This window comes from Manduca sexta, chromosome 1 (assembly GCF_014839805.1).
Source record: "Manduca sexta isolate Smith_Timp_Sample1 chromosome 1, JHU_Msex_v1.0, whole genome shotgun sequence".
Classification (NCBI taxonomy): domain Eukaryota; kingdom Metazoa; phylum Arthropoda; class Insecta; order Lepidoptera; family Sphingidae; genus Manduca; species Manduca sexta.
Genome location: NC_051115.1, coordinates 1909623 through 1932164, shown reverse-complemented (window position 1 = coordinate 1932164; position 22542 = coordinate 1909623). Strand labels below are relative to the sequence as shown.

The 22542-nt window shown below is 38.5% G+C and overlaps 1 protein-coding gene across 8 annotated transcripts in view; it reads right to left on the bottom strand.

The window, feature by feature from the left end:
- LOC115454429 (la-related protein 1) overlaps window positions 1–22542 on the bottom strand; it is a 105102-nt gene that overhangs the window by 50280 nt on the left and 32280 nt on the right. For 3 of the 8 annotated variants that reach the window (XM_037447618.1, XM_037447619.1, XM_037447630.1), the window contains exons 2-3: window positions 22134–22263; window positions 21504–21583 (exon numbers count right to left, since the gene is read on the bottom strand). In XM_037447618.1, the coding sequence (XP_037303515.1) occupies window positions 21504–21583; window positions 22134–22263 (210 nt within the window). Of the gene's footprint in view, window positions 1–16625; window positions 16645–16712; window positions 16878–21503; window positions 21584–22133; window positions 22264–22542 lie in introns of those variants that run through there. The other 5 variants (XM_037447624.1, XM_037447646.1, XM_037447634.1 and 2 more) reach the window with 5 other exon arrangements.

Sequence of the window (22542 nt, the reverse complement as noted above, 5' to 3'; positions counted from 1 at the left end):
AAATCATTGATGTCGGTTAGGTCATTTCGGAAGTTAGCGTATACAAGTAAATATTTTAGTATAAAATACAAACTTTTCCCGTTGATTAATCAAAATTATTTATTACATACTTTGTATTGATACGTCAAGACTGTATTACTATTTTGTTTGTTTTAAAAAAATATTTTTCCTCTCGCCTAAATTACAAATTTATTACAATAAAATAAATATTAAACCTCTCCACGATTTAAATCAAAACTCAAAAGAGATGCAATATTTCAATTTAATTTGCATTCCTCATGAATCATTGACACAACACGCATTACCCAATACCACAGCATCATAATTATGAATCTCTAAATGTTAATATTTAACTATCACTGTGTTTTTCTTATACAAAATTGACAAACACTTAGCGAAAGGATGATGCAATGTTTAAAAGTTCATTCATCGTTCGTTTCGTCATTTATTACCGACTATTGAAATAATATCTATCTACATGTATCATAATTTAAATTTAACAATAAGATGTGTGGTGTGGTAATGCTATTTAAATAAATAAAAAAAACCTAAGCGACAATCAGTACATCAGTATGAGGCGATTTCGAGTTTAGATTTTTGTAGGAAAATTCTTGATAAACTATTTACTTTGTATAAATAAAGTATAATAAATATAACAATTATCCTTCAGATACAAAATCTAGATCAAACGACACAGAAAACTCTGTCATTTTGAAATTAATACATAACTAATTTTCGGTGTATTTGTCGCTTAGATATGATTGCATTTGAAAATTTATTTTATAATAACTGATCTATATATTTGTTATTATATTATTTACGGACTGCCTCGGTGGCGTAGTTGTATTATGACTGGAACTCAGGCCTTGGGTTCGACCCACGTGTCGGGCAAAGTGACATTTAACTTTTCTACTCATTATCAGCCCGGAGTCTGGAATTTGTGCTCGATATGACTACATGCTCAACCTATCACATCATGGGACGGAGTACACTGCGAAAGTTGAACGCAGCAGTTGCGTCTCTGCCTGCCCCTTTGGGGGATAAAACGCGTGCATATATGGATTATAGATAGCTTTATTGTACACCAAAAAAAAATACTTAATTATTGAAAGTATTAGAGCTTAGAGGCTGTTGTTTCAACAATGCTAGCTCGATGCAATTTCTCACAGACATACATATGTATATGATAGATAGCGAAAAATAGCAGTTTACATGTAAGCTTTTAAAAAAATCACATAATCCAAAGCAAAATCCACCTTTAATACATCTCAAAGAGTACATTTTATAATACCACCAGTTATTTAAAATACAGTGTGAAACACTTTCTTAAACAATACATGATACAATACAAATTGACGAACAAAAGATTGCAAGTTAAACATTACGTTCAATACTTGTTTTCGATTTCCTGCACAGTCCATTGTAAATTGTAATTGTGTGGAAAAATATTATGATATTACCCACACAAGCGATAACGTAGTTGAGAATGGTGCGGACTGGCGAGACGATGGTTCGCAGGTTCAAATCCCAAGGGCACACACCTCTGACTTTTCTAAAGTTATGTGTGTATTCTTTGTGAATTATCGCTTGTTTTAACGGTGAAGGAAAACATAGTGAGGAAACCTGCATACCTTTGGAGTTCTCTATAGGAATTTTGAGGGTGTGTGAAGTATTGAATATTCAAAGTTCCTTATGTATTATGACTGCCTTTGTGACTTCGATGTAGTACTTGAGGTTTCGAGTTCGAAGCCCTGAACGGGCAGTAATGATTTTTCTAATCTGTATCAGCCTGAAGTCAGTAATTTGTGCCATGTGGTGCTAGGCTCGCCTCCTAGTGGACTAGTTGCGACTCTGCCTAGCCCTTCGGGGTTAAAAGGTGTTAATTATTCCGTCAAATGTCCGTCCCGGCAGGCAGCGGTTTGGCTGTACTTCTAGCATTGCTATAGTCCATGATGCTGCTTATCATTAGGCGGATTGCTTGCTCACATACTTATGTAAGGCAATATAATTAAAAAAAAAATGCTTGTTAACCCAGTCGAATTGAGAAGATCCTCCTTTTGAAGTTGATTAAAAAGACAGATTACATAATGAGACCCTCTCGCCCTCACACCCACCACTACAACTCCTGTAAGGATCAGCAGTGGCATTGTATGACACCGAGCGGTGAAGCTCGCCGAGTCTCAGGGAACACTAATATGTCATTATCCCGTAACGAAATTAATCAAATAGAAAGATAGGGAGGAGTTGGTAATATTATTTGTCAACTTCCCACCCATAGCAAGACACACACACAGATTACATAATAGAAAATAATCCGACAGACACACCTCTCAGAATCCTCTTTTTAGCACCGAAATAGCCACGGGTCCGGTTTGAAAGGCCAAGGTCGGCAGGCTATCTACATCGTTCGTCAGCGTGTCACTGTGTTAATAACTGTTTTTGAGCCTGCGAGTGTTCACGTAACAGATACATGTGTTATATCTCTATTTAAAATAATCATCTTATCGTTTTCACTCGCGTTCTTTCACGTTTCATTACTTTCCTATCTCATCTCTTTACTAACTTATTTTTTCACGTTCCTTCACGTATCATTTCTTTCCTATCTCATCTGTTCACGGTCTTATTCCGTCGCGTTCCTTCACGTATCATTCCTTGCCTATCTCATCTCTTCACGGTCTTATTCCGTCGCGTTTCTTCACATTTCATTCCTTTCCTATCTCATCCCTTTACCATCTTATTTCTTATCATCTAATTATCATAGCTTCTCTCCGCGTTCTTTTCAATCAAATTCCTTCCCATATCTTCCCATTACAATTTTAATCCTTCCTATCTCATTTTTTTCTATTTTATTCCATCTCATTCTATCTAATGGAACATTTGACCGACCCACACCATATCATGCAGTATCTGGATATCACCTCCTCTATCACTTTTGAAACTAGCCATATCATCATTACTGACGTGTTGGACACCCAGCAAGTCTCAAAAGACTTGCTGCTTTAAGGCCTATACTCTTCACATTACTTAACGCTCGATTTAAATGAAGGATTGGAATTTCTAACATCGGATCATTATCATCAGTCTATATCTTTGTCCACTACTGGACATAGACCTTGACCGATATGCGCTATTTTACCCGCCATTTCTTTTATATCACCGGATAGATTGTTAAAATAAACCAATGAAAATAACACATCTGTAAGCATCTGACGTTAATCTTTGCTGACGATTCGAAGACAGGTTTGTTTCTAGATATTGATCGTTTCAATTGCAAGCCCAGTAAGGGTTGAATACGGCGAGACCTCCAATCATTACATGACATCTGTATCATCCACGTGGCCTGTGTTCGTAAATAAATGATCAACAACTTGATCGTCTAATCAATTGTATCAAGTAGGAGATGTCACTAAAGCCTCATTAAGATCAATTATTGCTAGCAATATCCGTACGCAATTATTAAACCCCGGAATAAGCTTGGTAATTTGATGACTTATAGGAACGTTGCGAATCCGCTATTCCATCTAAATAATTACTTCCTTTACATAGCATTGACCCAAAAAACACTTCAAGCCTTTATCTCCGAAGGGGTAGACAGAGCTGCTACCAGTGCATCCACTGGGCGTGACTATCCCAATATAGGGTACGAAGTCCACACCCCGAGCCGTTACTGAGCAGAAAAACCCAATATCACTTTGCCCGACTCGGGATTCAAACCCGGGACCTCTAGCGGAACCTCGTCCCCCCCTCACCCGATGCGAACAAAATGTAACTTAGTATTATGCGAAATTGTAACCCCTAATAGAGAAACATAAAAAAAAACGGGACCTCAGAGCTATGTCGCACCGAGCCCGCAATAAAACCACGCGACCAAGACGCTCCAATCGACTCAATGTCCCACAATCCATCGAATATGCATATATATATTCAATCGACGCGTCCGTCCGTTCACGAAACACTTTTAATTTTATTCTCCGTCTGATTACGGAAGTGTTGCGCGAAAGTTTTTCGACCTGTTGCATATTTATAGCTGTTTCGTGTTGTAACGTCGAGTTGTTTGTAATGGAGACCGGATTATATGCAATTTAAATATCCCGAAATATGCATGAAACGAGCGGCGATAGTCTAGTTGGGTGTGGAACGGACTGCCGAGACGAATGTTCGAAGGTTCAAATTCCAAACCCTGTATTATATACTGTCCCACTGCTAGGCACGGGCCTCCTCTACTACTGAAAGAAATTAGGCCTTAGTCCACCACGCTGGCCTAGTGCGGATTGGTAGACTTCACACACCCTCAAAATTCCTATAGAGAACTTCTCAGATATGCAGGTTTCCTCACGATGTTTTCCTTCACCGTTAAGCTAACGATACACACTTCGAAAAGTCAGAGTTGGGTTTGAACCTGCGGCCCTTCGTCTCGACAGTCCGCTCCACTCCCAACTAGGCCATCGTATGTGACAATAAAAAAATCTATCAAGATCGAACCCACGACATATCGTTTCAGCGTCGCCTCATCCATTGCGCCATCTCGTGTCACCTTTACATAACACTGAGGTCTATAATTTAACTATGACCCTTGTGACCTACGTGGTAGATCCTCATAACGCTTGGCAGAATGTTAATGATATTCAAAATGCCGACCGTCACTACAGCGTGGAGGCACAACCTAAACCATCCCCTCCAAGACAATCCTTGTGCGCTTGGTCTCCACACCTCATGCTCCCACAGGGGGACATTTGCCGCGGCCCTAGGCACACAGTTAAGTGTGGATACCTCATGGTTGACACATTGAGGCGTATAAAGGATCGCTAACAGTTACTAGCCTTCTCCCCTAGTCCTATCCAAAGAGGTTTCCTTATTCTTCCCCCACACTTCCTTCCCAGCTATCCCCTCCCAACTTTCCTCCAGGCCCCTGCTATCGCTAGGGTCATTCCAGTATCCCATTTGCAGGTTTCCCCCCGGTGTTGACTACGGGACCCGATATACAAAAACTAAACCCTCAGTAGAGGAAGTCCACGCTCGACAGTGGGCATGTATAAAGCTTGTATTATTATTATTTAGGAAATACCGATACGCCTCCATATCCCCAGATGGGTACCACAAATATCAGGCTTGTTCACAGAAATAGACAATTCAGGTGGTACCTAGTTCCTTTTTTATTTATATGGGCACAGGAAAATGATCCCATTGCACTTGATGATAAGGTGCAAATTCCATCGACACTCCTCAACAGTCGACATAATGACCAGTTTGTCAGACTTGATCGCAGAAATAGACAATTCAATTAGTACCTAGTTCCTTTTTATTTTTCATACCGGCACAGCAAAATGATCCCATTGGACCTGATGGTAAGGCACAATTAATATTTCGAACTCCTCCCTATCTTTCTATTTGATTAATTTCGTTGCGGGATAATGACATTAGTTTTCCCTGAGACTCGCCGAGCTTCAGTACTCGGTGTCATACAATGTCACTGCTGATCCTGGCTTACAGGAGTTGTAGTGGTGGGTGTGAGGGCGGGAAAGTCTCGGCACAGTAAAATGATCCCATTGCATCTGATGGTAAGGTGCAGAGTCCATCAACACTCCTCGACAGTCGACACAACGATCAGTTTGAAGCCGAATACACCAATATTACAGAGACGCAAAACATCTGATCACAAAATTCACAGCAAAATGATCCCCACCTGATGGTAATAAGGTGCAGATTCTATCGACTGACGAGAGATTATCTCTCTCCAGTCAACATAATGACCTTTTAGAAGCCGAATACAATATTACAGAGACACAAAACATCATCATCATCATCAGCCTACAACTGTCCACTGCTGAACATAGGCCTCTCCTACAGCGCGCCACGTTGCTCGGTCCTCCGCTCTCCTGACCGATTTCTACTGATCAGAAAATTTCCGAATCAGTCCTGCAGCCGATCAAACGAAACACATTAACCATGTCACAATCTCTCACACTCGACATAAATTAATAACATAATCCAGTTTATAAGCATTAATAATAAAGTTCCAAATGTCAGTCCGTGTTTCACTTTTTTCTATATAAACACCTGACTGACCGGTGGCCATTTTGTAAACAGGTTTTTCGGTTGTGTGCGCGCGCGCATGCTAATGTGTAGAGCGGTTTGTTCAAATTGGTTGGTAGTGGAAAATGTACAAATTTTTTTATTAAAATAATAAATTATAGTTGTAAATTAAAAAAAAAAACAACAGGGTTGCCTATGTTTAAATTTTCACAGCAATTGTAATATTATAATCATTTTGTATTATTTCAAAATTCTGTATAAACATACATATGATAACGCTTTTCCTCTTCAGTGCTAGGCAGAGTTAACACCCAATCCGCCAGCTATGGTACATGCACATCGTTATCACAAAACCGCAAAAACGACGATACAAAATTCATTATTAATTTAACCAAACATTTGATCAAACATTGCTGTTGGCATGCGGTATAGTGCGAGCGAGACGGCAACATGCTAATATAATTTGTTCTGGCAGCGAGTATGTACACGTTTTGGTGAGTTAATTGCATGTGTTGTGGGCAGGGTTGGCAGAATAAAAAGTAGTTTATTGTAAAATATTACTGAAATTATGTTTTAGATGGCTCCTAAGTAAACTATCGTATCTATAAAACTGTGATTTTCACTATTTAAAGTTTTGGTTATTTATGTACTGTTTACTAACAAACACATTAAAAAATCCCTTTTTTTAGTGGATTTGGAACTGAGTTAGTAAATAGAGAAAGCTGAAAGGTGCATTTTTTTTATTGCTTTCAATGACAAGACGAGCTTGCCGTTCACCTGATGATAAGCGAAACGACCTATAAATAGCAGAAACACCAACACCTTGAATTACAAAGTATTGTTTGGTATTCCACTGCACTCGCCATCCTGAGACATGAGATGTTATGTCTTATGTCCAGTAGTTACACTGGCTGCAATGACCTTCAAACTGGAACACAACAGTGACTTCACACTGCTGCTTCACAGAAATAGACATTGCCGTGGTACCTACCCAGGACTCTCACATATGAGAGACCTACCACCAGTAATTACAGTATATAGATAACGAAAAGCTATAAAAGTGTAAATAGCATTTTTTTTCAGATACAATAGTTTAATCAGGAGCTCAGTTTCTTATCCTAGAACTTTTTCAAACTACGGTTATTAGGAAGTCAATATTTGAATTACATTTTTAATTTTTTCGCGCGACAGCCCTAACACAACGCCTTTGATAATGCTCTCTGTCTCTTTCCAGCATGCAGTTTTCATAATTTTTTATCTCTTTCCGAACCCTTACTTATTTCATAAAATACTTGAATTTTTATAAATGTTTATTAACAACAACAGCATAAGGATAATATTATCTTACGTAGTGGCTTGTTTGACTGCTTTTGAAGATTCCTAAACAAAAAATATTTAACCGCTAAAAATATTTTAAAGCTAACCTAATTCCTAATAACATCTATACATATAACAAAAACCAAACCCCCTTTCTCTCTGTCTATGTTATCGATTTACTCAAAATCTACTGAACGGATTTTTTGAAATTTGGTATGGAGATAGTTTAAGACCTTGGGAAGGTTATAGGCTACTGTCTATCCCGGGTAAATATATAGCGGGACTTTTATCCCGGAAAACTCACACGCGGGCGAAGCCTCTAGCAAAAGCTAGTAAACTTTAAAAGGCATCGATTCTAACATAATTTGAATCCAAAATACCTGCATAATACAAAAATCCAGACCATCTAACAGCAAGGCACATTTATAACATTGTTTTAGGGAATATCTAAAACATAGACCTATATAGATTACGAAATGACATACAGACCAATGTGTACGCTGCTTTGATAAAAATGTCAAACGCGCGACACATATTCAAACGTATGTAGTATACGAGTGAGTTTAAAATATTATATCATTAGGAAGCAAAGACAAGTGGATGTCAAACTCGGTGGGAGACTACGATATGAGGACGGCTAAATGTCGGCGCGTAGCTAGCGAAGCTATAATATGCGGTAGAGATGAATTAATTAAAAATAGAGACAATATCATCACCGCTCGTCATCTATCACTCTTAGATCAGAAAAAAAACACACATAACGCAATTATCCCCGAAGAAGTATGCAGAGGCGCATCCAGGCCACCCACTTTTCGCCAAGTGTGTTCCGTTCCGTGATGTTATAGGGGCACTGAGCAAAAAAACCCAAGTATCACTTTGCTCGACCTAGGATTCGAACCCAGAAACTCAGAGCAGTCAAACATACGAAATTTGGGTGCTCTGGTTGCATATCCACCCAGTGCCAATCGCTTCATAGATAAACGCGTGATCTATGAAGAGGCAACATTGCAAAGACCTACTTGAAGAATTAGATTTAAGGGCATACTCTTATGTCTCATTTTTCACATATCCTGCCTACACATAATAAATGTTAGGGGCAAACTCTAAATGGCTATGTAACAGCAATAATGCCTAGCTTAACCTTTAGAGGCTAGATAAAAGGTTTGTCTTCATAAACCTCAATATAAGAAGAGAGTTCATGAAGCGACGCGATCAACTTAAACAGGCCAAACTTTAATTCTATGAGAAGACAACTCAAATAATCACTAGTACGACGTTAATATCTTTCTATTAACAACTGCTTTAAGATCCGAAAGAGATAGTTCGTCTCGTGTTATTCCGTCACATTTTTCGTAATCAACTCGCTTAAAACCTTGAGAAGTATCATAATATGATACACTGCATATTTCAATAGTTCTGACATGCGACGTGCCGAAATTACTGCTTTAAATAAAATTCCTGAATTCGACCTCAGCATGTTTTCTCGCTAATCCAAACCTCGCTTTACATATCATCGCTTCGCTAGTAGATGTGCGCGCGCCCGACATCTCCCGCGTGGCGGGCATGTCGAAATTCATTGGGCAACTGTTCAAAATTAATTCCGTTTATTGCCGGACAAAATATTTCACAATCGCGCGGCGGTCCGTCTGCGCGACCTTTGCCTGAGGTCTGCGGTTGAGGCTGAGGTGTGTACAGCCAAAAAATATATACATGACGATGCAAAAAGACTGTATACTTTGATTAATCAAAGCTGGGACGTTTAAAACATTTACGCAAATACAATTTTACATAACTGTTAAAAAAATATATATTATAAATAAGTTTTCCAGGATAAAAGTTCCACTATATATTTTCCCTGAGTAGAAAGTAGCCTATAACCTTCCCAGGGTTTTAAACCATATCCATACGAAATTTCATAAAAATCCGTTCAGTAGATTTTGAGAAAATCGGTAACAAACAGACAGACCAGAAAAGAGGACTTTAATTTATAATATGTATAGATAAAACATCACGCTGTATATTGACTTTGTTGATGTGTGAGCGTCCTGTTGCCATGACGACCGACGTGTTTACACACAGACACCACACACGCACAATGTGAGCGTGTCTACGCACCAGCATTAGATAATCGAACTATAACAATAAGATGTAGACTTGATCAAACCCAACGTAAAAACACAAATAAAGGTCACAGGAAAGCAGAATTCGTTTTCTTATCCCAGTTAGTTTATTTTAAAAACCAAACTATTGCATAGATTTTTAATAAAAATCAAGAGGGACCCATCCGGAAGCCTAGTTGAGAATGGAACGCCGACAGGAATATCCGTAAGTTCAAAACTAAAGGGCACACTGTAACTTTTCTAAATTATGCGTGTATTCTGTATGAATTATCGCTTTAACGGTGAAGGAAAACATCGTGAGGAAATCTACATATCTAACAAGTTTTCTATAAGAATTTTGAAGGTGTGCGAATTCTGCCCGCACGGCAGCGTGGTGGAATAAGGCCTAATTTAATTAAGTGTCTAATAATGTTATATTACAAATGCGAAAGTTTGTGAAAATGTTTGATAGATATATACGTTGAAACCGCTGAACGAATTCAGATAAAATTTGGCTCACGGATAGACCATTTTCTAGGAGTAAAGCCTACGCTACTTTCCATCGCGGCATTTAGCTCCCGCGGGAAATAATTGATTTCTTTAAAATGTTTTTTTAAAGCGTGGGACGCCCTCGGGCAATATGGCTGGACGACTTGCACAAGAGGGCCAGCACTGGATGCATGAAGCAGCAGACTGGGCTCTGTGGCGTGTGGGAGAGGCCTATGTCCAGCAGTGGACTGCAACGTGCTGACAATGATGATGACGATTTTGTTAATATAGTATCACGACGTGCAAAGGCTTGCCACGCAGCGAAACCGTCATCAGTATAAAATAACATTAATATTTGTATACCATAAAACCGAAACATTCAAATTAGATTTTGGTACAAAAGATCACATATATATAAATTACAATAACAATGAAAACTCATACGAAATTGATAGATCAAGCGCACCGCCCGCGCCAGTAACCACGGGGAACGAGAGGGACATGTGCGGGGCGGCGGGGCGGGGCAGGATGTGCCTTTAACGGCCGGTTGTAGTAGTAGGTGTCAAGGAGCAACCGACATGCGCTGGATTTTTATTAATACAAACTAATTTGACGAAATTTTTATATGTTATTGGGATTATCCTACTACTGTTTCAGGTTAGTAAATATACTAAAAATAATGTACATAAATATTATCAAGAATCAAATACCACAACAAGGGGGCCTAGACAACCGCACACCGTAATTAGAACTGGCGTACTACCAACATTTGAAGGGGGTAAACAGAGAAACACAACTAAATGATACGGAGCGAACGCGTCGCGGCGCGAGGTATTTCTGATTGTGTTATGTGTTAAAATAGATTAGGCGTGTTGGCATGGTGAGAATCGAAGAGTACAGAATTCGTTTTAACACTTATGCAACTCTGAAATCCAATTTACTTGGGGTAGGTCATTTGTGAGTGTCCGCCTGGGTAGGTACCACCGCAATGTCTATCTACCGCCAAGGAGAAGTTTGTAGTCACTGTTGTGTTCCGGTTTGAAAGACATTGTAATCAGTGCAACTACTGGACATAATAATTAACATCTCATGTCTCAGGATGACGAGCGCAGTGGAATACCAAACAATACTTTGTAATTCAAGGTGTTGGTGTTTCTACTGTTTATGGATCGTATCGCTTACCATCACGCGAACGGGAAGCTCGTCTCATCATTCAAAGCAAAAAAAAAAGTAATTTGAAAAAAAATTGCTATCTTCGCGTACGCTACCTAAACCGTTGGAGTTAGACAAAGATGATTTACCGTAGAATTGTTTGTCTTAAATAGTACTAAATAAAAGTCCGCGACAGCATACATCTATCTTGTATGTAGAAGCCACTATGACCGAAATAGTGAGCCATAAATATAATTAAATCGGATACTTTTTTTAGAGGGATTTTTATCATTTAAACAATTTATTTCTCTACACACACATAAATACAACAAAAAAAGTATAAAAGAAAAAAAAAACTTTATCTCCGAAAACTCCTTCACGCGGGCAAAGCCGCGGGCAAAGACTAGTTATCTATACTTTCATAATTATTACCTAACTCCGTCGACATACATGACATATGATATTTGATCAAACATCCGCATTCACCAAGGTCGTTCAATCTTCAAAACTGTACAAACATGTTTTAAAATAGCGATAGCCTAGTTGGCTGTGGAACGGACTGCCGAGACGAATGTTCGCAGGTTCTAATCCTAAGGGCTAACACATGATTTTTTTTTTATTATGCGTGTATTGTTTGTGAATTATCGCTTGCTTTAACTGTGAAGGAAAATGTCGTGAGGAAACCTGCATACCTGAGAAGTTCTCTATAGGAATTAAGTCCGCCTATATACATTATATAAAGTGCAATAAATAAATAAAAAATCGACAATTAGTTTACGTCCCGTGTGGAGGGCGACATCGTGAGGAAACCTGCTTGAGAAATTCTCTATAAGAATTTTTAAGGGGTGTGTGAAGTCTACCCGCACTACAGCGTGGTGGACTAAGGCCTGATCCCTCTCAGTAGTAGAGGCCTGTGCAGTGGAACAGTATATAATACAAGGCTGATATTACGTTTTTAAATATATTATTGTGCCGTTTTTCTAATCTAAATATTGCTCGCTGCGCACGCGTGGCATACCTTCCCCGCTACAACTCATTAAAAAATAACAACCTAAGACATCTGTTATAAGATCTATACTGAGCTGCAAGTATGTTTGAACGCGCTAATCTCAGGAAGTATTATACCAATTTTGAATATTATGCTGTAGCGGTACAAAAGGGTACCGGACTCATTTTTGATCTTTACTATTATCAAATATTTACATAATATAAATTATAACACAGAAGGAATTATTAAAATCCGGTAAAAAATCAACAAGTTATAAGTCTTTGAATTTCGGTAGAAAGGGGTAATTAACAAGAAATAGAAAAGAGACGAAGTACCCACATGTGACGTCATCGGGAATTACGACGCGTGCGAAAGAAAGAGATGAAGCGTTATCCCCACATCGCGCCCACTTCAGCACGTTACAATATTTTAAATATGAATTACTCGCTCATTCTTTAACCAATTTTTATGCAGTTTTCGCAGCAGTGCTTCTTTTTCGTATTATTAACTATTACATACAGAATAATGTACAAAATCAAGCATAGGCCGGTCCCCTATTAGTATACACCGCCATCTCGTCAACATCAATGGAACTGCGAGAAGACCTATGTGGTATTTACACAACTGTAATGATTTATCGCATAGCAATCACGCAAGATGGCGATAAACGATCCTGGATTGCGATTGCAGAATTTGCGCGACGCGCTGCATATATACCACCTCCGAATAGGAACCGTCGGAAGTGCCGCGGCCAGTCACTAACATCTGCCTGACTGGAAATCTTTCCCTTCCATAGAGGAACGCAACCATCTGTTCCTCTACTGTAGCGTTAACTTTTACGTCGCAAAAATTTCACTAATAGGAAAATACATTATTCCTGTTATACGGTTATTTTCGGGTAGATATATTTAACACATCTAAATAGACTGCAATGAATTTGAACTCACGTCACTCGCATTAGCCGGATGCGTGCCAACCGTTGAACCGTACGCGTAAATGCTAAACCAATTAAGATAATGTTTTCCGTTTAATATCGTTGTTTATTGTTTCTATTAATGACATGTATAATTTATTTGTCGTTTGTTTTTAAAACAACAGGGGAGGCGAAGTGGGAAGGGGGGGGAGGGGGGGGTGCATCGTACACGATTGCTTTAAGTTTTTTTTGGAATGGTGGATTTATATTTATATAAATACAGTAGCGTTTGCTCGCGGCATTGTCCACGTGAAGGAGTTTTCCAGGATAATTTTTTTTCAGACTTGATATGTACCGTTATATTATTACCAAATTACATAAAAACATTATAAATTGTAGCCTATGTGTTGTTCTGATGTATAACCAATATTACTGTAAAGTTCCATCCAAATCCGTTCAGTAGTTTTTTCACGAATAAAGAACAAATATCATAACATTCATCCTCACAAACTTTTTTATTTGTAATATTAGTAGGATTTTTACAACATTTAAAATACAATACGCGTAGCCGGCAACGCGACTGCGATCAATGACTCGGCCCCTTGCCAGCGCATTCTCACCCTTATGCCCCTGCCCCTCGTGGACCCCTCGTATTAAGAGGGACCGTTGGCTCTGAACGATCAATACAAAGACTCGTACAGAACGCTCTAAGCCAAAATGTTAATATAAACTAGGTTACGTCCGTGACTTCGTTCGATAGTCAGTTTTTAGCTTTTCGAGAAGAGATGTCTATTTCAATAAATTAGAAATAGTGAACGCGTATTGACACTTCAAGTAGTTTACTGACTTGATGACGTCATGTCATGGCGGCACTCGTTTCGCATATATAATAAAATACTGAAACTGGTGTCTGTACACTGAATTATAAACACAAACGTTTGTGAATATGTTCGCGATGTTTGTTAGAAAAAAACGCTGTAACTGCTGAACTGGTTTGGATGAAGTTTGTCCCACGGGTAGACCACGTGCTGGATTCTCAGATAGGCCACTATTGATCGTAATAAAGTGCAAAATGGAACATTTATACCAGATATGGACCGCTTCATAAGCCAGCAGTGAGCAGAAGCTGAGAGACTAAATTAACGAAATATAATAGTCAATACGAAAAAAAATCAACGGATCACAATATCACTAGCATTGTAGTATATATTGTCCCACTGCTGGGCTTCTACTGAGAAGGATAAGCACAGTCCATTACGCTGTAGTGCGGATACAAACTACTATTTCATTATTGCTGAAACACTAAAGAACTGCATTGCAGCGCACTGCGTCGTGAGACATTGAGCTAGTTTAGACTAGCAAGTTCTTACAGCAATATATTGTTATACTGAATATCTAAAATATTTGTTTAGTTTATGATAGAGAACGTCATCCCTAATGATATAACAGTTTCGTTGTCTATGGCTGACAAATAAAAATATATATTGTTGTTGTCTCTGGATCACGCGTTGAGTACAACGTAGTTTTATTTTAAATAACATATATTGCGCAACAATTTCCTCAAAGCATTTACATTAGCTGCAATATTTCAATAATTCTATACACATAGTAAAGCAACGATAGCTTAGTTGTATGTGGAACGGACTGCCGAGACGAATGACCGCAGGATCAAAACCCAAACACACCTCTGACTTTTCTAAAGTTATGTGTGTATTCTGTGTGAAACGCTTGCTTGGTAAAGGAAAACGTCATGACGAAACCCGAGAAGCTGTCTAATAATTTTGGAGATATGTGAAGTCTGCCTGCACTACAGTGTGGTGGACTATGGCCTAGTCTCTCAGTAGAGGAGGCTCGTGCAGTGGGACAGTATATAATACGCACCCCGCAAATCTTGCTTCCTTTGCCGAAATCAGCCGTGAATACACGGTAAATACTTGCTAAAATTGACTCCTACACATTTTCTTGCTAACATAAACTCCGCTGTAGATGTCTCGTAACACTCAGTAATAACCGACATACCGTTGGCACATCGATCTGGTATTTCTAACGATACATCCGAGTACACTCTGGCCAAGATGAAAACACAATTTAATAACAAATGTATAAAAGCCATGATATTATTATTATTATTCTTTATTTCTTTGAATGACGAAACGAGTTTGCCGTTCGCTTGATGGTGAGCGATACAGCCGCCCATAAACAGCAGAAATACCTAAAAATTACAAAGTATTGTTTGATATTCCACTGCGCTCGTCATCCTGAGACATGAGATGTTAAGTCTTATTATCCAGTAGTTACACTGGCTACAATGTCCTTCAAACCGGAACACAACAGTGACTACATACTGCTGCTTGGCAGAAACAGACAATGCGGTGGTACCTGCCACCAGTAATAATTTCACTATTCATATTATAATTAAACGATAGATTGTCATTGGACATCATAACTTACGATTTAACGGCCTGGTTCTGGTGTCATTGTAATATCACAGGGTCATTATAGTGGCATTATAATAAATCTAGGTATATTATGAGTGAAGTTGGCCGTGGGAGACGTAGACCGTATATGCTAATACACAAAGCTGATGAGTTTGTTTGAACGCGCTGATCTCAGGAACTATTGAATCGATATTGAAATATTTTCACTAATAGCTACATTACTCCTGTGTGTTACATGCTACTTCATCCCGGAAACCCGTATCACGGGCGTGGAGCCGCGAGCAAAAGCTAGTTATTAATACTAGTAAACGTCCTGAAATGAGTATCGAACCCTGGACTCGAAAAACCCGATCATCATATAGAAACCGAAGTATTTGTATACATGAATATCATTATTAACTTTATGAACGTATTTAAATTTTTGTTAGAAATAAACAGAAACAGATGAACGGATTTCGATGAACTTTGCCACTCGGTTAAACCACGTCCTGGATTAACACATAGGCTACTTTTTATCCCGAAATCATGAACAATAAGAATCTTATTTCAGGAATTGTAAACGTGAAGTATCGCCTATAGTAAATTCGCATAAAAACTTCCATTAGATTAGTGCGTACTATGAAACGTAAGCTTCTATTTTGCTGGTAGGATGTATTTTATATTCGTCCGGATAGCGACCGCCGTACACAAGGTGTTAAAACCCGCCATAGTGGTCCACGTGTGTCGCGTTCCGGGATCAGCCTGTGTATATTCCAACAGGCATAATTGTGTTGATTGAGGGGTAATCATCTCTCGTCAGTCGACATTCTATTGGTCCCAACTCCAATTACCATCAGATGTAGAGGGGTGCACTTTGCCATAGTATAAAACATAATAATCTCGAATTCTAAGTAATTTAAAATTATTATTTATTATCAAACACCAATGCGTGTGTAAATCCGATGTTACTATTATCTATAAGCATTTCAACGTACTAAACTAAATATCGTCACGCCTATACTCTTTACAGACGTAGGCAGAAGTGTAAAGCGCACATTATACAATCTGTCGTCTCAAATAACGAGAGTAAAATCATTTATCAGCCACGATAGACTCCGAACTATGTAATAAACACAAAACCATACTACACTTGATATGCGTCACAAATTGTACACTATAAAATGTACTCCCTTCCTTCGAACACAGCGTCAACTAACATCAATTACTCCTCGCTAACACCATAAAAAAACACAATACTATTACAACTCTGCCGATCCCCTCGGCCGTGTACAGCGTGAACTTACAGCGAAAAATTACCAATCCTCATTACAATTTGTAGCATAAAATTAACACAGTAAAACACTTCACATACACAATGCAATTAAAACGCGTTACAATGCGTCGGACGTGCGTACAGCACGACGGTTCGCGGGCGACTGTCGTCTCGCTAGTGAGAGGGATACGAATACGCAGAGGGACGTCTCCAATCGATTGTAATACTCGTTTTGTGGACATCGGTTCTCAATTCCACAGCACTGACATTAAACAGATATCTATTATCCTTAGTAATAAGGTATCGAACTCATTTTTGTTCTTTACTATTATCAAATATTTACATAATATAAATTATAACACAGAAAGAATTATTAAAATCCGGTAAAAAATCAACAAGTTATAAGTCTTTTAATTTCGGTGGAAAGGGTAATTTACAAGAAAAGAGACAAAATACCCACATGTGACGTCATCGCGAATTACGACGCGTGCGAAAGAAAGAGATGAAGCGATATCCCCACATCGCGCCCACTTCTGTACATTACAATTTTGAATTGAATTGCTCGCTCATTTTTTAACCAATTTTTATGCAGTTTTCGCAGCAGTGCTTCTTTTTCGTATTATTAACCATTACATATAGAATAATGTACAAAATCAAGCATAGGCCGGTCCCCTATTGTTAATTTTTGTTCAGCGAGATTTCGACTAATGCATCGATATACAGGGTCTTTTTGACATCGCGTTACTAAATGAAATCACATACTTATCTGCTTAGAAATAACACTTTACCATAAGTTACTTTAGCCTTAGATGTATAATAAAAAGTGTAAGTTACGAACAAAATAAATATTAATAAAAAGTCATTTTAATTTATCGCGCCCTAAAGCCACTACTACTACTCTAAGAGAAGTGGCAACATCATACTCTCAGTCAGAAATACACTCTCGCACGCCATATTCGCATTAATTACGAAATGATAAAAAATACAGTAAACTAAAACCAAGATTTTTTGGGAAAATTTTAATTATTGATGGGTGATTTTTGGCACAATGTCAGCAAAGGTGAAGACGAGTATGTGGTTTCATTAAGTAACGCAATGACAAAATTACCCTGTATGTATATTATCTACCTAACATATAACTGTTTAAATTATACCTGCATTATAAACAGCTATGCTAAATACTCTCAGTAGATAACGATGCCTAGCAATTGTATTTATTTTATTTTCAATATAAATTGTTTTTATTTATATAAGCTAATCTAATTAAGTAATAATTAAATATTCTCATGTACCTTGTGTACTTATCATAAGTGCAACCATGTTCGCCTACGTGATGAATAAAGCATTTTTATTTATTTTTTTTATAATACAGGTCTGGTATTTTTAATGGTCACTGTTGTGTAATTGTTCACATCATCGATATATATGTACTACGTACTAGATTTGGCGTTCCGAACATTCACTGTGTTCAACTGAATTGAACTGCAATCCATTCAAATTGACTTTAGTATAGTCAATATTGACACCTTGTGTTTGTGTACGCAGTGGCGCTCATGATATAAGAACTCAAGTCAAAGTGGATTTGAATAAAAAATATTAGTCAAATAAGTAAAATTATTTGTTGTTCAAGTGAATGAATAGGTTATAACAGTGACGTTTTGGTTGCCATTTTAGTTCAGATTTTGAACAAATAGTTTATATGGACGTTCGTGTCTATAGAATATACGTCAATGGGCTACAATGTATTATCGCAAATTTTAGATTAGTTTTTGCTGTGTAATTCAGATTTAACTCAATCAGTCTTACTTATAAAAAATTCGCAAAGCTATGCTTAGTTAAAAACACAAATTGACTCGATCAGCTGTAAGTCAAATTCCGCCATCTTGCCTCTTAAGGTTTAAACTAGGCACCGGTGATGTTTTTGACGGCTATTTAAGCAATTCTTAACCAAATCTTAACGCTAAAACAAGTTTATAAGTAAGTTTGAATATGTATTTAAAAAGAATTATGTAAAAAAACTTGTAAGTAAGAATATGTACTACTTTAGTTATATGTAACACTCCTAGGTGATTCAGAGCAATTTGCGATATAATTTTTATCACATTATCCAACACGAGAATCGAACCCGAGATATCAGCATGCCATTACTACCATCACTACGCCACCGAGGCTGACCACATTCAATGTCAAATGTCACTTTTACAAATACCTATTTAATTTACACGTAACACAATAATTATTGAAAAAGTTTGAGAGCCAGAGTCGAACTGGATTTAAGAGTTACATGGGGAAGCAGTGGTTGAAAATACGAATTTATACGTTCGATATTTGTGTAATGAACACTTATTTATAATGATTTCTTATGTTTACGCGAATGTTAGACATTGAAATCAAACTAATTTTCGGACTCCTAACGTTTCGAAGACTTTGCAGCCTTCATGGTCACGGGGAGTCGGGAGAGAAACGAAATACTAACCACGATAGAATCCGAAAATTAGTTTAATTTCAATGAACACTTGTTTGTCAAAAACACACATCAAGCTTCACGCTACAAAGGGATAGGCAGACATGCCACCTCGACACCAACATTTCGTTCTTTCATACTTTGGTTTGTTACGACCGTCACGACCCTGACGAGGAGTGTAATGGAGGAAGTTTAGTGCACGTACCAAAGCGATAACTTGACCAACATCACAAAGAAATATCCCCCTATGCTGGTGGTAGGATATATTTTATATCCGCCCGAATAGCGACTACCATACACAAGGTGTGAAAACCCAGATAGATCAGACATATATACGGTTCCAACATGCCGGCATAATTGTTCCGACTGACGGGGTAATCATCTCTCGTCACTCGATGATAACTGGACTACGTTTACCCTCAAGCTCAGTGGGGTCATATAAAAAAAAAAAAAACTATAACGTTGTAGACAAGCGAAAATAGTTCTACATTATCATGTTTTTATATTGCTTATCGTTAATTTTCCGGTTCTCTTTTTTCACTTGTTACGAATTATGCACACATTACTTTGTATTAGTTATTGTTGGGCCGGGAAATTATTTCACCCCACTCCCCCCTACGGCCCAACAGCGGTCCTATTACCGCAAGTCACGGTTTAATGTGAAACAATGAGCATTATGTAGGTTTCATTGTTTCCATGGTGTTTGATCGACATATTTATTTACTACTAGCTGACGTCGTCTGTCGGACGTTGTCCCGTCTTAACTATGAATTTGTAGCGCGCATTCTGTCAATCGCTGACAGTTATTTCAAACAATTGACAGTTATATACAATTAATATTCGGTTAAGTTTTCTTAAATTTTCTTATTTTCCGCACAATTTTTTCTTTCATAAGAACCTTCTTCTGACAATAACAAACACAACAACAAAAAAATTGTGAAATCGGTCCAGCCGTTCACGCGTGATGGCGTGACCAAGGGAAATAGGGATTCATTTTTATATATATATAAAAATGAATCCTGCTCATAGCTGATCTGACACACGTTGTCCTGTCTTAACTATATATACTATATATTTTGAAATCAAATCTACAGGACCAACCTGGAAGCCTAATTGAATGTGGAACGGACTGCCGAGACGAATGCCCGCTGGTTCAAAAGACAAATACACCTCACAAATTATGTGTGAATTATCGATTGCTTTAACGGTGAAGGAAAACAACGTGAGGAAACCTGAGTTCTCTATAGGAATTTTGAGAGTATGTAAAGTTTGCCTACACTAGGCCAGTTTAATCCCTTCCAGTAGTCAGGAGGTCCTCAGCAGTGGGACAGTATATAATACAGGGCTGATACGTGCATTTTCAAAAAGAGCATAATGAATGCAAGAGGCTGCAATTCTCGATTGCGTCATATTCACTGCGCACTTTAATTGTATTTGAAAGTCTAACTTAAGTGCGCAGCAAACGCCTTAGTTGCAGTCTGGAGAGATTAGCTGCAAAATGTATGGCGTATATATATATATTGATAGCGATATTTTGGGTTTTATAATGGGTACACTAAGGTCTTCTTTTCTTTGATTCTTAGCTCTTCAGAGTCTTAGGGCTTCAATCAATGTCACCTTTGAGTAGTATCTCAAGTAGATATTAAATGTATTGAATTCTTTCATAAACAAAGCTTATCCCCCTTATACATAGACGTTATTTATCTAAGGACGGAGCATTGCTGTGATAACAAGTCTGTTTCTCAGCTTTGTTCATCTGACAGCCAACTAGATTCAAGTTGTATGCCGTCAGTACTGAAAAACAGACTTGTTATGACAGCAATGCTCCGTCCTTAGATTAATAACGTCTATGAATAAGGGGGTAAGACCCTTAAGAGCTTGTTCTCAGCTGAGACGGTGTCTTTCATCGAAACACATAACTTATTACAGGTGCAAAATCAATTGTAAATGTGGTATATTCCTATAGTATAAAACAAAGTCGCTTTCTCTGTCCCTATGTATGCTTTAAAGATTTAAACTACGCAACGGATTTGATGCGGTTTTTTTTAATAGATAGAGTGATTCAAGAGGAAGGTTTATATGTATAATAATAACATCCATTAAATAGTGTAGAAATACTGTTATTTTGTTATGTTATACCCGTGCGAAGCCAGAGCGGGCCGCTATGTTTTTATATACAACGTTCACAGTTTATCTGTAGTGTATTTAGTATCAGCATTGCACCCGTGCGAAGGGCGGGTCGCTAGTATTTAACATAAGAAAGTTGTGTCTCACACAGGGGGGGGGGGGGGAGGTTCCACTATTTGATACGTAATTCGCCCCAACGACACACAATATGGTTGTATACGTGACACTTACCTTCTGAATGATCTTAGGGTTCTTCGGCGGCTTGACTATCGCCGGCTTGACGACTGGCGGTGGAGGCACCGCCACCGGTTCTGCGGGCAAATGTAATAATGTACTTTGGCAGAATGGTAGCAGAGGTAAAAGACATGTAAGCTGTTTATTACATACACAAACACATACACATCACCACGCATTTATCCTTGAAGGGGTATGCAGAGGTGCAACCAGGGTACCCACTTTTCGCCGAGTGTGTTCCGTCCCAGGATGTGATAGGGGGCGAGCCTATCGCCATATCGCGAACAACAAAAAAACCCAAATACCACTTTGCCCGACCCAGGATTCGAACTCAGGACTTCAGAGCACTGCCGTACCGTGCATGCAGTAAACTACGCCACCGAGGCAGTCATTTATTAAATTTCAATATGACTGTGTATGGTGCCTTCCTAACCGAATTTCTACTATGGCGGCCGATCTCAATGGAGATTACCCACGCAGGAGATATTATATTGCACAAGAGTGTGCAATACACAACCACTCTCTGTTCCTTCTCATAGTCCGGTGAGACGGCAACTACTGTTTATGGACAGTCGTAGCTACCACCACACTCACCACACCGTCCAGCTGTACAAGCTGTCCTCTCACCTGGCAACTGCTGCGCCCTGCCCTGCTGCTGCGGCTGCAGTGGCGCTCTCTTCTCCTGCTCGACGATCGCTGGCGGCGCCGGGGGCGGAGCACCCGTGCTCCCGCCTCTCACCTGAGGACAAGCCGAGTGCTGCGTGTTTATTTAAAAACATCCGTACTGGTATACCTCATTGGAATGACTTATTTCTAATTACAAACTATGTTTTAATCTAAGTGAATTGATTAATTGTTCTAAATTTTAATGCAGACACAAAAGACACAGAAACAAAAGGCTCCGAAAAACACAATCAAGAGGCGAATGGTATTCCTTAGAGTAGACCTTCACCTGCAGTGGGGTTCTTGCAAAAACACATTGCAATTAATGAACAGAGAATATTAATAAAAAAAATATATATATCGCACTCTTAAT